The sequence below is a fragment of the Malus domestica genome, chromosome 15 (genome assembly GCF_042453785.1).
Source record: "Malus domestica chromosome 15, GDT2T_hap1".
Classification (NCBI taxonomy): domain Eukaryota; kingdom Viridiplantae; phylum Streptophyta; class Magnoliopsida; order Rosales; family Rosaceae; genus Malus; species Malus domestica.
The window spans coordinates 13465124-13480162 of record NC_091675.1 but is presented as its reverse complement, the minus strand read 5'-3'; the positions used below and the strand labels follow the sequence as shown (position 1 = coordinate 13480162).

The 15039-nt window shown below is 40.4% G+C and overlaps 1 protein-coding gene across 1 annotated transcript; it reads right to left on the bottom strand.

The window, feature by feature from the left end:
* Nucleotides 1–756: 756 nt before the first annotated feature.
* Nucleotides 757–2703, bottom strand: LOC103447914 (2-alkenal reductase (NADP(+)-dependent)-like). Its single transcript, XM_070814223.1, has 5 exons — nt 2239–2703; nt 1872–2049; nt 1545–1711; nt 1376–1458; nt 757–1304 (listed from the first exon to the last, which is right to left on the bottom strand). Exons 1-5 carry the CDS (start codon nt 2473–2475, stop codon nt 926–928), a joined length of 1044 nt encoding a protein of 347 aa, XP_070670324.1. The 5' UTR covers nt 2476–2703; the 3' UTR covers nt 757–925.
* Between the last annotated feature and the right edge of the window lie 12336 nt (nt 2704–15039).

Here is a 15039-nt window from a genome sequence, read left to right as displayed (position 1 = left end):
CAATTTTCAAGGCCCTTGTCAACCATCTTTGCATGCGTGCAAGCCGAAAGAACGGCGACAAAATGTGGTCTCTGTGGGTTGTACTCTATCTCTAACCATTTTATTTAAGAGTTCAAGTGATTTCCTTCCATCCCCAATCATTGCAACTCCAGCGATCATACCGTTCAACACTCCAGCATCCTTATTAGGAATGCCCTAAAAACCCCGTAAAGCTGCTTCCACATATCCGCATTACGTATACATATCAACGAGAGCAGTGGCCAATCTCGTGTTAAAATCAAGATTGCACCTTTAGCATAGCAGTGTACCCACAGTCCTTATGTGACCGCACCGAGATATGAGCAGAGGTAGTCAGAACAATAACAATAGCCGACTCAATAGGCTTTGTGCCTGCTTCTTGCATTTGCCTAAAAAAGCACATCTTTGAACTCGCTCACCCGAGAATATGCAGCCATCATCGCACTCCATGATATGGTGTTTCTCTCAGGCATTTCGTCAAACAACGCTGGGCATTCTCAACATCCCGTCTTCCCATACCCGTAACCCGTCAATCATTGGCATCCACACCACCACATCCCTTTTAGGACTTTTATCAAACACCACCTTTGCAATTTATAAGCCATGGATTACGGCATAAAACTCGACCAGCGAGCTACAGAACAAGAGTCGTCACCATACCCGAATGGAACTACATGACCATGGAATTCAAAATTTGAGATTTCAGTCTAACAACTAGATTGATAAGGGACCAGAACCAAAATAACACATGTTTTTATTCCATCAATTTGAAGCCAAATGCAATTCAAAATTGGAGCTTATGTGGACTTTGCTCTGCTTGTTCTATTTGTGAATTTACTTTTTGGTACTGCAGATAAAAGTAATGCAGGTAAAACCAAACAACAATGAGAGATTTCATATCATATGTTCACTCATCTGCAAGCTTAACCATTTTCTTTCCAGTGTTATGACCGCGAAAAAGTCCAATGAAAGCAGATGGAAAACTCTCCAAACCACTCGAGATGTCTTCAACCACGTGCAAATTGCCCGTGCGAAGATGATCAACGGTGGTGGAGATAAAATCAGAGTACACATTCATGAGATCAACTACTAAAAACCCTTGGATCTTAATTCTCTTGTAAACAACGTCTAGCATATTTGGCGCAGCTTGCTTTTTGGCATCTATGTACTCAGAAATCACGCCGCAGGCAGCAACCCTACCGAAGGTGTTCATGTTCTCAACTGCTGCTTCCAGCATCTCAGATCCCACATTGTCAAAATATATATCAATCCCATCCGGGAAGTACCTGAAGATCAAACACAATTTAGTATTAACCCGTATTTCGCTTCAAAACGATAGGATCAAAGAGAGGTTTACTTTTTGAGAGTTGACTTTAAATCGGGCTCTTCCTTGTAGTTGAAGGCATCATCGAATCCGAGCTTTCCTTTGAGCAATGTGACCTATAAAACAGAACATTCGGATCAATTTTCATGAATAGATTCCGACTGAACGTAGTGTACCTAAAAGAAAAGTTTTGTAAGGTCACCTTTTCTTTGCTTCCGGCACAGCCAACAACATAGCAACCAAAGAGTTTTGCGTACTGTCCGACCAAATTTCCAACCGATCCAGAAGCTGCAGATACGAAAACTCTCTCCCCCTTTTTAGGCTTGCACACTTCAAAAAATCCCCCATATGCTGTAAGTCCACTAAAACCTGTAACATACAGAATAACCAAATCAATCCAATTGTCAACGAATTACGTGATTCAAGGACACCGTGTGCCTCTGTTTTTAAGGGTAAGAGGAGATAAACAGAGAAAATGTCTCGAGCCAAAATTGGAGTATCAGTCGTCGTGACAATGATGTAAAATTACCTAGAATTCCAACTTGATAAGAAAGTGGAAATCCCAAAGGGTCAAATTTCCTAAACATGGTCCCTTCTTTTAGAACAGTGTACTCTCCCCAACTGATGAACCCCACAACCAAGTCATCCTTCTCAAACTCTGGATTCCCAGAAGCCACAACTTTTGCCACACCGTAAGCATCAATTTCCTGCCATCATAATAAAATATTAAATATAATTATAAAAAGCTCAATTATGTTGAGACGGGAGCTGTTATTTACACTTAAAAACGTCATTATGCACTTTATAAATAAAATAAGAGGCACAGGATCTCTGTTTTTGAGTGGTAAGAACAGTTTGCTTTACGACTTTTGTAACAAATAAGCTTCAAGGCTTACATCTCCTGGGGCGATGGCAGCTGCAGAAGTTATGGTTTTGTGGGAGGAGCTGAAACTTTTCATGCGGTTGAGCTGGTACGGATCGATTGACACATAGAAATTTTTCACGATGACATCGCTTGAACCAGGGGAAACTGATAGAGCAAGGGGTGAAGTTTTGACCTCAAAGTCTGACTCTTTCGGTTCTCCGTCGTCGAGGGGGGATTTTATCGTAATGTACCTGTTGGTTACCTCCATTTTCAGCTGCCTCTTTGTGCAGGCAAAGCTCACTGGATATACATATATAGAAAGAGTGAGGGAAATATGAGATAGAAGAAGTTAAAGAAGAGAGTCCAAGCTCATTACAAAATTGGATCAAAACGTTGTGCGAACCACACAAATGGCTGAAACTCTATCGCTAACTACAATATATGGATATTCTCCAAAACAAAATACAAGTTGAAACTGTATTTAAAATATGGGTAAAAGACAGTTTACTATCCTCATGTTTCGTGGTTTTCAACATTTAGTACATCAATTTTTTTTAGTATATCAATTTTTTTTCGTCCCAGAATCATATGTAAATTTTGGGACAGTCTTATACATCTGTTAGTCAAACTGTTAACTCTGCCGTTAAATGATAACGTGGCGCCTACGTGGACAATGACTAGGGCCACGTGTCATTAAAAAAATTTAAAAAAATTTAAACTATTAAAATAATTAATTAAATAAAATTTAAAAAAAAATTCCCCAGATCCTCTCTTCCCCACCCCGATCCCCCTCCCTTCTCCCTCTGCACCTCTGCACATCCTTCCCCCTGTGGAGCTCTGCTCATCCGTCCTTCCCCAGATCCCCCTGCACCTCCATCCTTCCCTAGACCCCTTCGTCTTCCGCGACACACACACCCACAACCATTCGTCTTCCTCCACGGCTCCACCCCCTCCATCCCAATACGAGTTAATTTTGCAGCTCCAAAATTATCCAAATATCCAAATTATCAGGAATCCAAGTCCACCCTTTCACCAGCATGCTAACATGCTCCGATTTCGCCTCCCCGCACTCCGATTCGCCGCGAATTTGCTGCAGAGAAGAAGACTTGTTCTGCAACATCTGCAGCTTGTGCTTCTCTCTGAAACGAGAGCAACCCACCTGGGCATCCCACTTCCTGAAGGCGCCGATCAAGTTGGTAAATGGGTTGGGTGTGAACTTGGTCGGATTGTTGATGGGTTTGATTGAGGTTGATAGAAAAGGGAATTCGAGGAAGCTGCAGAAGAAAACGAGCAAGAGTGCGCCACTCATCATGAAGGCGATGCTGAAGGAGTTGAAGGGCTTTAACTGCATACTGGGTTGGTCCCGATCAGCGGCGATTTTAACAGTTGCTCTCTCCCTCTCTACCTCTCTCTCTCTCTCTATCCCCGGAAAGAGAGGCAGATGAGACGGTCCATCTGGTGCATGAGGCGTCTTGACCAGCACAGTCTCTCTTTTCTCCCCGTTTTTAAATTCTTTTCCAGTTTGCTAACCAAGACCAGATAGCGAGAGTTTACCGAACATATAAAAATATACAGTAAATTACCGTTTAATCCCTAAACAAATTAACTATTAGTTCAGTTTAATACTTAAGTTGACGGCTGTGTGTGTGTGTGTCGCGGAAGACAAAGGGGTTGTGGGTGTGTGTGTCGTGGAAGACGAAGGGGTTCTGGGGAAGGATGGAGGTGCAGAAGGATCTGGAGATCTGGGGAAGGACGGATGAGCAGAGCTCCACAGGAGGAAGGATTTGCAGAGGTGTAGAGGGAGAAGGGAGGGGATCGGGGTGGGGAGGAAAGGATTTGGGGAATTTTTTTTAAATTTTTTTTATAACTTTTATTTAATTAATTATTTTAGTAGTTTAATTTTTTTTAATGACACGTGGCGCCCAATCATTGTCCACGTGGGCGCCACGTCATCATTTAACGGCAAAGTTAACAGTTTGACTAACGGATGTATGAGACTGTTCCAAAATTTACACTTTAGGTATGACTCTGAAACGAAAAAAAATTGATGTATTAAATATTGAAAACCACGAAACATGAGGGTAGTAAACTGTCTTTTACCCTTAAAATATCGGTATCGGTGTACATGTCGACATGTAAATTTGTAGAAATATTGATACATATATCGAATATGGGTGTCAATATCAGTTGCTTATGATAGAAATGATGAATATTTAGAATAAAACTATGGGGATTGACAAACATTGGTTCTGACGAAATATAACAGTTTCTTCTATATTTAACTTATGTGTCAGAAATATCGATAATATCTGCCGATTTTAGCCTAAACTTAAGAGTTTTTCCGATATAAGGTGAAGTTTAAACTTCACCCCTCATTTCCATATCTTTCTCTGATTTTTTGGATATGTTCATGTTAATACTTACAATCATATATATTTTACCAATTTACAATATTCATCTAGTTCAAAAGCTGAAGGTGTACTGTAATGTCTTATCAAGTTTACATAATGATAAGTGTTATATTAATTTCTTTGAATTAGGTTGGAGAATCGAACAATTTACAGAAGGAGTTGAGCGTATTAACCATTTCTTCTGCTTGTGGATGACACAGATCACCAAAAAGGAATTCTTCGGCCACGCCATTTACCTCTATCACACTGGAACACTGGAATAGGTTTCTTCTTCATTCCGGCTTCAGAGATCATATTTCTGACTCTCTTTGTCTCAAATTCTGGGTCAGCTTTATTGTACATTGTTGGAAAATATTAGTATTTATATTTATTTTAATATTTGGGTTGTGCTTGTTAGTTTAGGAATTGGGCATAACACATCCGAGTTAGAGTTTCTTAGATTTAGTTCTCTATAAATATTGCTTGTAATTTAGTTTGAGAGGTAAGTTAGTAAGATGTAGTATCTTTGGTTCATGTAGCCTTCTTGGCAATTTCATTTAATAAAGTTTTATATTTAGTTAGTTCGTTTGTTCTTTGCATACTCTGATATTCAACTTAGTATCAGAGCAGGTTTGATCATTCGGGATTTAATATGCTCTTGCATGTCCTGTGTCAGTTTGTTGTCGTCTTCTGCTGTTTGATTATTCTAATTTAGATAAATTGGTTGAAGTAAAAAAAAAAAAATTGTGGTTGTTCATTGTTCGTTGTTCATTATTGTCCCGTACTCCAGCGTCTGACCTGCATTCCTAGCAATCTCATACCCACCACTGGTTTTATGAAGCCCAGACCCGAGAACCGCAAACTCGGATCGAGTTCGTCTCCTCCTTAGACCACTGCATGTGCTCTTGATCTGCATCTTGACCCGCCACACCGCTGCTGCAACACGACCCACGAACCTGCTGTCTGACCAACCCCAAACCAAAGAATTGAGGTATTAGGCACTAGCGATGCTCTGTTATTTGTTTCTGAAGTCTGGGGTTTTGATTTCTGTGGAATTGATGATGAAATTTGGAATTTGGATTGGACTTTGAAGTCAAAGTATTTGTAATGGTATTTGTATGCACTGCCTAGTAAAACTCGATGTGGAAAAGGAGGAAGGAAGAAAAGGAAATTGAAAACTGTTTGAGGTTTAGGCCCACACGGGCAAGAAAGAAATATGGTCCTCTAGGTTTGTCTATCGTTCCCACTGTGACGATCGCTTGAATGCTTGGATTGGTGACCATTCGAGTGACGTTGTGTATATGGTGAGTTGGATTTTTCTTTTGTTCGGAAGATCACAATTTGGCAATGAGAAGGTTTGCACTAGCATTGGTATTGGTCTTGCACTAACACTAGCATGGAAATCTTACGCTGGCATTGGCACGGAAATCTTGCACTAGCACTAGCATGGAAATCTTGCACTGACACTGACATTGGAATCTTGCATTGGCACTGGTATTGGAATCTTGCATTGGCATTGGCATTTGGAAGCTTGCACTTGCACCGATGGAATTTCGTATTGGAATTAGCATCGGAAGTTAGCATAATAGAGCTTGCATCCACATCGTCTGTTGGCAAACTTATGTCGTGTACCATCATAAGTTTGACAGGGGGTGTTAAGGTAATAAAAAAAAAGAGGAGGTGGTTCCTTAATTCAAGGAAAGTGGGAATGTGAGTGGCAAACAAATCAATGGTATAGATTATTTTAAGGAAATCTACACCATCCATTGTAAAATAAAAATAAATTTTAATTTTATAATGAGAAACAGTTCCTCCATTTCCTTGGACGTGCAAAAGAAGTTGATGAAAAAACTACCCACGTTCTCACCCCACTCTTCCCGTCACCCTAAGTCTATAAAAAGGGAGAAAAGACAGAAGGGGGGAGTGACAAGAAAACGCTGCAGAAATTGAAAAACACAGTGAAGACGATAAAGGAGGAGAGGCAAAGCAAGAGAGCAAAGGCAAAAGAGAAACAACGAAAAAAAAAGAAGAAGAGAGATCAAGTGCTACACGCTCTTCGAATGGCAGGAGAAGCTACAAAGCATTTGAAGGTACAAACCATTTTATTCTTTTTAATCTCCTTTTTTGGGTTGGTTTTCTCTCTGCTTTGTAGGAAGAAAAGAAGCACTTTGCTTCTTCAACCTCTTCCATTCCCCGACGCAAGGAAAATGTGGAGCTCTAGAAATTCAAAAGTAACCATTGACGGTTAGGGAATCCTTCAACTCCTGCGGTCCTTCATCTCCCTTTCCTCGCTCACATCCTCCTACACCGTTCCCGGAGCCGTTTCTCGGTTTAAGAGCACAGCTATTACAGCAATCACTACCGCCAGTGTTAACCTCCCCATGAATTTCTTCAGGGTGGTCTAAACCACCCCGTGAAGTTCCAACCAAGTCTAAGTGATCACTACACTGCAACAAGTGGCTCTAAAGTTGCACTTTAAAACAGATTGCAGAAGTTCAAAAGCTCTCTGTGAAGTTCCTGCTCCCATACTCGATGACCGTGCAGTGCTATTCGAGACTAGGAAAGTTCAAAGTCTTCAAAGAAAGGAAAAAAGGCTTGCTGACAAAGTTGGAGATAAGCTTGGGACAAATGGTTTTAAAGTCCCATGTTAAGTGGGATTGAAAGTTCAAAAGAAGAATATAAAAAAGGGGCTGCTCAAATTCAAGAGGGTTTGCAAAAGAAAAGTGAGTAAAATTGACAGTTACTACAAGACAAAAGGGAAAAGAAGAGAACGTATTGTTCAAGAGTTCCACTGTCGGGAATTCGAAAGATAAGGAAAATGGACAAGAAGGTTTGTAGAGGAAAAATGAGTAAAATTGACAAATACTTCAACACAAAAGGATAAAGAAGAGAACGTATTGTTCAAGAGTTCCACCCAAAGTCTTTTGTATCAGAAAAAATGGAAAATAAAGAGAGAAAAGAAGAAAACGTACTGTTCATCACATGGGTGTCAGCAAGCTTCAGTGGTGAAGGCAAAAAGAAAAAAAGATGTCTTCCTACAATTAGAAAAGTCCCAACAAAAGTACAAATCTCGGGCCAACCTGCATGTTAGCCACAAAAGTCCAAGTCTCTGCAGCTCTGCTGCCGTTGAAAGAATGCATAGATCAAGAGAGTAATTTTTATAAATATGACTTGTCATATTTATGGTAATAAACTAAGGGACTGGTGGTCTAAATCTATAAGTAGGCATGCCAATTCAAAACTTGGCCCCACAACTAAGAAAACAAAACTTGCTTGCTGCATAACAACTCTCCATATCAAATGGGAAAGATCACGTGGAGATCAATGAAGCTATGGGATTTTATGTGGTCACAAAGGACAATTTCTTTGTGGTGATTTAACTTATGCCGTTTCCAATTGGATCTCATCCTCCTCAAACCACCAAGGGGATACACGGCAAGGACAACAAATCAAAGCAAAAAAAAAAGGGAGACACACGACAAGGACAAAAGCAAGTCAAAACAAAAAATAGAGAAAGAAGAAAAGCAAGGGACTTAAAGCCTGAAAAGGCATTGGTAAAAGAAAAAGGAGCCCTGACACTTGCTTTTATATTTTACGTAAGAAAGCAAGGATTTTTTGTGTTGCCATGCAAAAGATAAAAGACAACAATAGAGTGACGGGATGGGTTCCAGGACAAAATAAATAAAAAGGAAGACAAAGTCAAATATCAAAGTAAAAGTGGGTTCATCACAAATATTCCCATTAAAATTTACAAGACAAAAATAGCACGAAGCCGTGACAAAATCTCAAATGGCACGAAGCCATATCACGAATCGAAAGGTACAAAGCCGTATCAAATTTCAAATGGCACGAGGCCATATCAAATTTCAAATGGCACGAGGCCATATCAAATTTACAATAGCACAAAGTTGTGTCAAAAATTCAAATGGGCACGAAGCCATGCCAAATATCAATTGGCGCGAAGCCATATCAAAATTCAAATGGCACGAAGCCATATCAAGGCATCAAATGCTCCAATGGTTCAAAGTCTTTGCCCACATGAGCTAAAACTGCACAAGGCATCAAAAGCTCCAATGGCTTAAAGTCCTCGCCCGCACGAGCTAAAACTGCACAAGGCATCAAAGGCATCAAATGCTCCAATGGCTCAAAGACCTTGTCCGCACGAGCTAAAACTGCATAAGGCACCAATTGCTCCAATGGCTCAAAGTCCTCGTCCGCACGAGCTAAAACTGTACAAGGCATCAAATACTCCTCACATGTACGAGTTGAAACTGTATAAGGCATCAAACTTCAACAAATTCATGAACTACGAGTGACTTGATCCCTCAAGAGGGTACGTAGGCAATCTAGGGTTCAACCTAGGTGCAGTCGCAAAATCAAACAAACACCCAAATCCTCAAGTTATGATTTATTCATATTGGAATCAAAGAGTTTTGCCTATTTAATGAAGGATTGTAATTAATAGGCGCGTAGCCTAGAATGGGTCGAACTCGAATTAATAAAACCCTTTTCGGAAAAATGAACGAGGGTGAAATTGTGTCGAGTGAATTATTTATTTACATATTGTGTACAATTTTTTGCTCAACAGGGGGTGTTGGAAAATATTAGTATTTATGTTCATTTTAATATTTGGGTTTTGCTTGTTAGTTTAGGAATTGGGCCTAACACATATGAGTTAGGGTTTCTGAGGTTTAGTTCTCTATAAATATTGCTTGTAATTTAGTTTGAGAGGTAAGTTAGTAAGATGTAGCATCTTTGGTTCATGTAGTCTTCTTGGCAATTTTGTTTAATAAAGTTTTATATTCAGTTAGTTCGTTTGTTCTTTTGTGTACCCTGATATTCAACTCATATTATATGAAAGAACATGAATGCCACTCGGCTACTCCCGTACCAGCGAGCTTTTTCCAAGTCCAGTCCCCAACTTCAACATTCCCATGAACTCTACCAGCAGCCAGTAGTGCTCCCCACGCGTTTGCATCCCCTCTTCCTAGTCCTCCCATCTTGTCCTCTATAAACTTCTCAGCTTCCTCCCCCATGCCCGCTCTAGCCAAAAGGTCCACAATGCACGTGTTTTGCTCAAGCTCGAGTTTTAGCCCCGTAAAGATTTCCATTTGATCAAACAATTTTCAAGGCCCTTGTCAACCATCTTTGCATGCGTGTAAGCCGAGAGAACGGCGTCAAAATGTGGTCTCTGTGGGTTGTACTCTATCTCTAACCATTTTATTTAAGAGTTCAAGTGATTTCCTTCCATCCCCAATCATTGCAACTCCAGCGATCATACCGTTCAACACTCCAGCATCCTTATTAGGAATGCCCTAAAAACCCCGTAAAGCTGCTTCCACATATCCGCATTACGTGTACATATCAACGAGAGCAGTGCCCAATCTCGTGTTAAAATCAAGATTGCACCTTTTAGCATAGCAGTGTACCCACAGTCCTTATGTGACCGCAGATATGAGCAGACGTAGTCAGAACGATAACAATAGCCGACTTAATAGGCTTTGTGCCTGCTTCTTGCATTTGCCTAAGAAAGCACCTCTCTAAAGTTGCTCACCCGAGAATATGCAGCCATCATCGCACTCCACGATATGGTGTTTCTCTCAGGCATTTCGTCAAACAACGCTGGGCATTCTCAACATCCCCTGTCTTCCCATACCCGTAACCCGTCAATCATTGGCGTCCACACCACCACATCCCTTTTAGGACTTTTATCAAACACCACCTTTGCAATTTATAAGCCATGGATTACGGCATAAAACTCGACCAGCGAGCTAAAGAATAAGAGTCGTCACCATACCCGAATGGAACTACATGACCATGAACTAATCGACCACTGAGCTTCAAATTTGGGCCGAGAATCGTGCACGCTTTGATCAACGGGGGAAAAAGTGTAGTTATTCGGAACAAACCCATAATTCAACATGTCCAAACAGCACGAAATGGCAGGAATCGGCAAATGCGACTGAACGTATCCTCTGATCATGGTGTTGTACATGAAGATGTTGCGGTGGTGCTCGAAAATTGAGCAAGCGTAGTAAAAGAAGCATCTTTGGAGGTTGCTGCGGTGGATAGGAGCGGCGCAATGGTGTATGGGTTTTCGGGTAGACGGCATGCGAGGATGTGAGCGTGGATTTGCTTGAGCTGGTTTAGGGTTTTGAATTTTTGTGGGAGGGGAAACAAGGTCGTTGCTTCTAACGGTTTTCTGAATCATCTGAATTGGCGGGTAACCTTTGGGTAGTCCCCAAATGGACTTTGGACATACGAGCGGTGTTACTTGATCAAACTGATCACGGCCGTCGGATTTGATGACTTTGTAAAGTCAAAGTTATTTCAAAAGTACTTTTATTGTGAACACATAAGTTTTTATAAAAAGTTGCGTTTAGTGAAAAAATACTTGAAAGTGCTTTTAGAAAAACACTTGGAAGTGTTTTTTCAAAATTCTATAGTCTTTGCTCATTTCGGTAATCTATACATGTTTTTTAAGTTTTTTCTGTTAAACATAGTCTGAAGCAATTTTTATTGTCAAAATGCACTTTTAACCCTTCTAAAAAAATAACAAGTATCTTTGAAACCTATTACTTTTACAAACTTGATTTGTTTGCCTCAAGAACTGTTAAACCCTACCCCCAAATTTAATTGTAATTTTATAAATTCCCAAAGTTTTATTGAAATCAAATATTTTTATTTTTATTTTCTCCTCCACTCCCTAGTTGCCACTTGGCAGCACCCTAACTCCCCATTATTTCTTCCCTTTTTCCCCCACCCCGTGACCTCCCTTCCCATTTTCTGAAAATCACTTTTCTCTCTAACTCTCGGAAACTCTCTGACACACCCCGACCGAGATCAAGGCATGCTGGCCATCACGTGAGAGTGACGTAGCCATGTGCACAGTGCGAAAGCGATAATGATAAGAATTATACGAATAATTGAAAACCAAATTACTAGGGTGCACTATTAAACAGAAAGTGATAGGTGTCAGTTACAACAGTAAACACTCTTAATCAGAGCATAAAAGTCTAGGTGCAGTCCAGTAGGACAAGTACTAGTTAAACAGTACCAGGAATGTCCTACTATTATTTGGATAAGTCAGAACTGCCGACGTCCTCAAGCCACCAACAGCAAGCTTACTTAAAACCTGGAGGGGCGCAAAACAGAAAACGTGAGTGGGCAAAAACAAATGTTTTACAAAACCATCTCATTTATCAATATACTAACCTCTCGCTGTAAAACATGTATAATTTTCCCAAAATCAAGATATAAGCATATACATAATATATATATATATATATATATATATATAATCATATCAATTCAATTCATACTTCACATAATCATATTCAAATGTATACTATGCCAAAATGTAACAAAGTAAACAATCCAGGTAAGAATGATTTCATAGAAATATGATATGTTAGCTGGAACCCCTAAGGTGGTCTGTACGGCTGAATTCGTAACTCAAAAGTCAATCTAGCCGGAGTCACTACAATGACCTATACTGCAATAAGTCGGAACCACCAAGAAGGGTCTGTACGACAAGATTGGGTGAAATATAATTATGCTCAACTCTATTCTTTCATAATAGCCGGGTGATAAATCGCTAGTCACCTACGAGTCGAAACCATGAATAAGGTCTGTACGACAAGACTGTGCACTTAAGTTGGATCTAATATAAGCATATAGTGCGGGAGGTGACGTACATAAACAGGCATGTACTTTATATCTCTGGCTAAATCTCAATCACCCTAGGTGCAGTTTTATGAGCTCAACATCATTTCACATATCACATCATCGATGATTCACATAGCCAAACATAACTTACCTGAACTTAAATCGCTAGTTACCTACGAGTCGGAACCATGAATAAGGTTTGTACGATAAGACTGTGCACTTAAGTTGGATCTAATATGAGCATATAGTGCGGGAGGTGACGTACATAAACAGGCTGTACTTTATATCTCTGGCTAAATCTCAATCACCCTAGGTGCAGTTTTATGAGCTCAACATCATTTCACATATCACATCATCGATGATTCACATAGCCAAACATAACTTACCTGAACTTACCTGTGCCTCCACAGCACCACATTTATATATATATATATATATATATATGCAACCATGAAATGCATATTCAAAATATAAACGCATTTGACATATTATTTCAAAGCATACTTTCCTTAAAATGCATTTCTAGGAAATATATCAAGTATATAAATATATACTGAAAACAAAAGCCCACTCACTGGTATGTCGAAGGGTCGTAGCCCCCGAGTCGCCCGTGGATACACTCGTCCTCGGGATAGGTCTCACCTATATACGAATTAACTATAAAAACGTTATTTTAAAGCACATATACAAAACTAGCTAATAACTTCTCATACATTGCTCAAATTGGGTATATGAATATACCACAGTGATCTACACAACCTCATGAACATCGTGATATTTTTAGAAAAAAATTCCTATGGCTCACTCGCCCTCACGCGCCGGGGAGGGCATGGCCTCACGCGCCCTCACGCACATCACCTTCAACCTCCAGACGCTGGAACTGTGTCACCGGCGCCGGATTCTGGGCAGACCTGCAACTGCCTATTTCTCCCTCATTTTTGCACCATTTTTCACATAATTTATACCAAAATGAAACTCTTAACTTGTAGAACACAATCATACTAAATTAAAGTTTTAAAAGTCATGGAATCTCACCGGAGAATTCCAAGAAAACCGGCCAAACTTCGTCCACACGATCCCGACGTCCAAAACCTTCAAATGAAGCACTCCGAGCTTCCTTGGGACCTCACTAAGCTTCCTACAAGCTTCAAATTCCCAAAAAAATCCATAATTACGTGTGCATGAACAGTGCACAAATCGGGGGTTAAGAAAAACTAGGGTTTTCGAAGGTATCCTTACCTGAAATGGGTGCCAATCGACTCGTCTGAGCTTCACGAACACAATGGTGCCAACTTTGACCACGATCCGTGAAGTTTCAATGGTTTTGGGGGTTTGTCCATACGATTTCAAAGGAGAGAGACGAGAAAGTCTGAGAGATGAGAGAGAGGGCACGGGAATGAGAGAGAGAGAAGGGTATGAATGTGTGTGGTCCAAAAATACACACCAATCAAATTGTTTAATCCTTTTTGGTCTAATTGGATCCAATTAGTTAGGAATATAACTAATTGACCCAATTCCTTAACCCAAACACAAACACACGTCCAACGCTCAAGGGTAAATCTGTCTTTTCACAACCACGTTAATTAATTCTCGGGACGGGCTGTGACACACTCTCTCTAGAGCTCCGAGAGCTCTTGTTTCATTTCCTCTTTGAAAATTAATCAAACCCAACGGATTAACCACACATCTAGAATCCTTGGGGTTTGAGGAACTCAGCTATAACCCTGCATATATCATTAGAACGCCTTTGTGTGTTCTGCCAATTGAAGCCGAGAGCTTCAAATGCTCTAAAACTCGAACCCAGGTGAAACTTGTGTTCATTCTTCAAATTTATGGGTTTCCATCTTGATTAGGGATGAGTTTCTGTTATTTTGGGACTGAAATTCGAGGGTTCTAACCTTTGTAATTTATCTGTGCATGCATGTTAATCTCCAACGACGAATTTCGGCAATTGTCGTTGAGTTCGAAGTTGGTAAGGGTTTGCAGTACCTCTAATCTCCCTCCATCTTGTCATTGATGAATAAGAGAGGGTTCCGGGTGCACTAATGCAAATGCATACTCATCTCTGTTTTCAGTCTTCGACAAGAGAATGAGGACGAACTCTGGCGAGGAACCCGTCGAACTTGGGGTCGGACCTATGACAGTTTTGTGAGATTTTTGTAAGGTTTTGGAATAGGAATCTTCGATTTCACACCTGTATGCATCTTTGTTTTATTCCCTGAAAACCAGAAATGGAAATCTGACATGTTCATGTCGAATTGAAGTGAATTTGACTCGATTTCATCTGTTATGAGGTCATAAGGAAATTATCTGAAATTCTGGTGAAATTCTAGTGCAAACCCATGTGAAACCGAGGTGTTTCACCTCTGTTTATTCTCTGTAATCAGTTCCAGAAACCAAGGAACCCACATCAGTTGAAATCCGGCGAGTTCGTGGGTGTGCGTTTGGTGTATATGTGTGTGTATGCATGTGTGTGAGTTGGGCCGTGCTTTACCTTAGGCTGAAGATTGTGTTTGTGTATGAGGTGTGTGTGTGTGTGTGTGTGTGTGTGTGTGAGTTGGGCATTGCGTATATGTGTGGTGTGTGTGTTATGTTGTGTATGTGTGTGTTGTGTGTGTGTGTTGCACACGTGTGTGGTGTGTTGCGTGTGTGCGTGTGTAAGTGTGCATGTGTACATGTGTGTTGTGCATGCATGTGTGTGTGCTGGTGTGTATTGTGTGTGGGTTTGGGCTGAAGCCCAAACCACCCTTTTTATTCCTAAACCTATCCAAAAC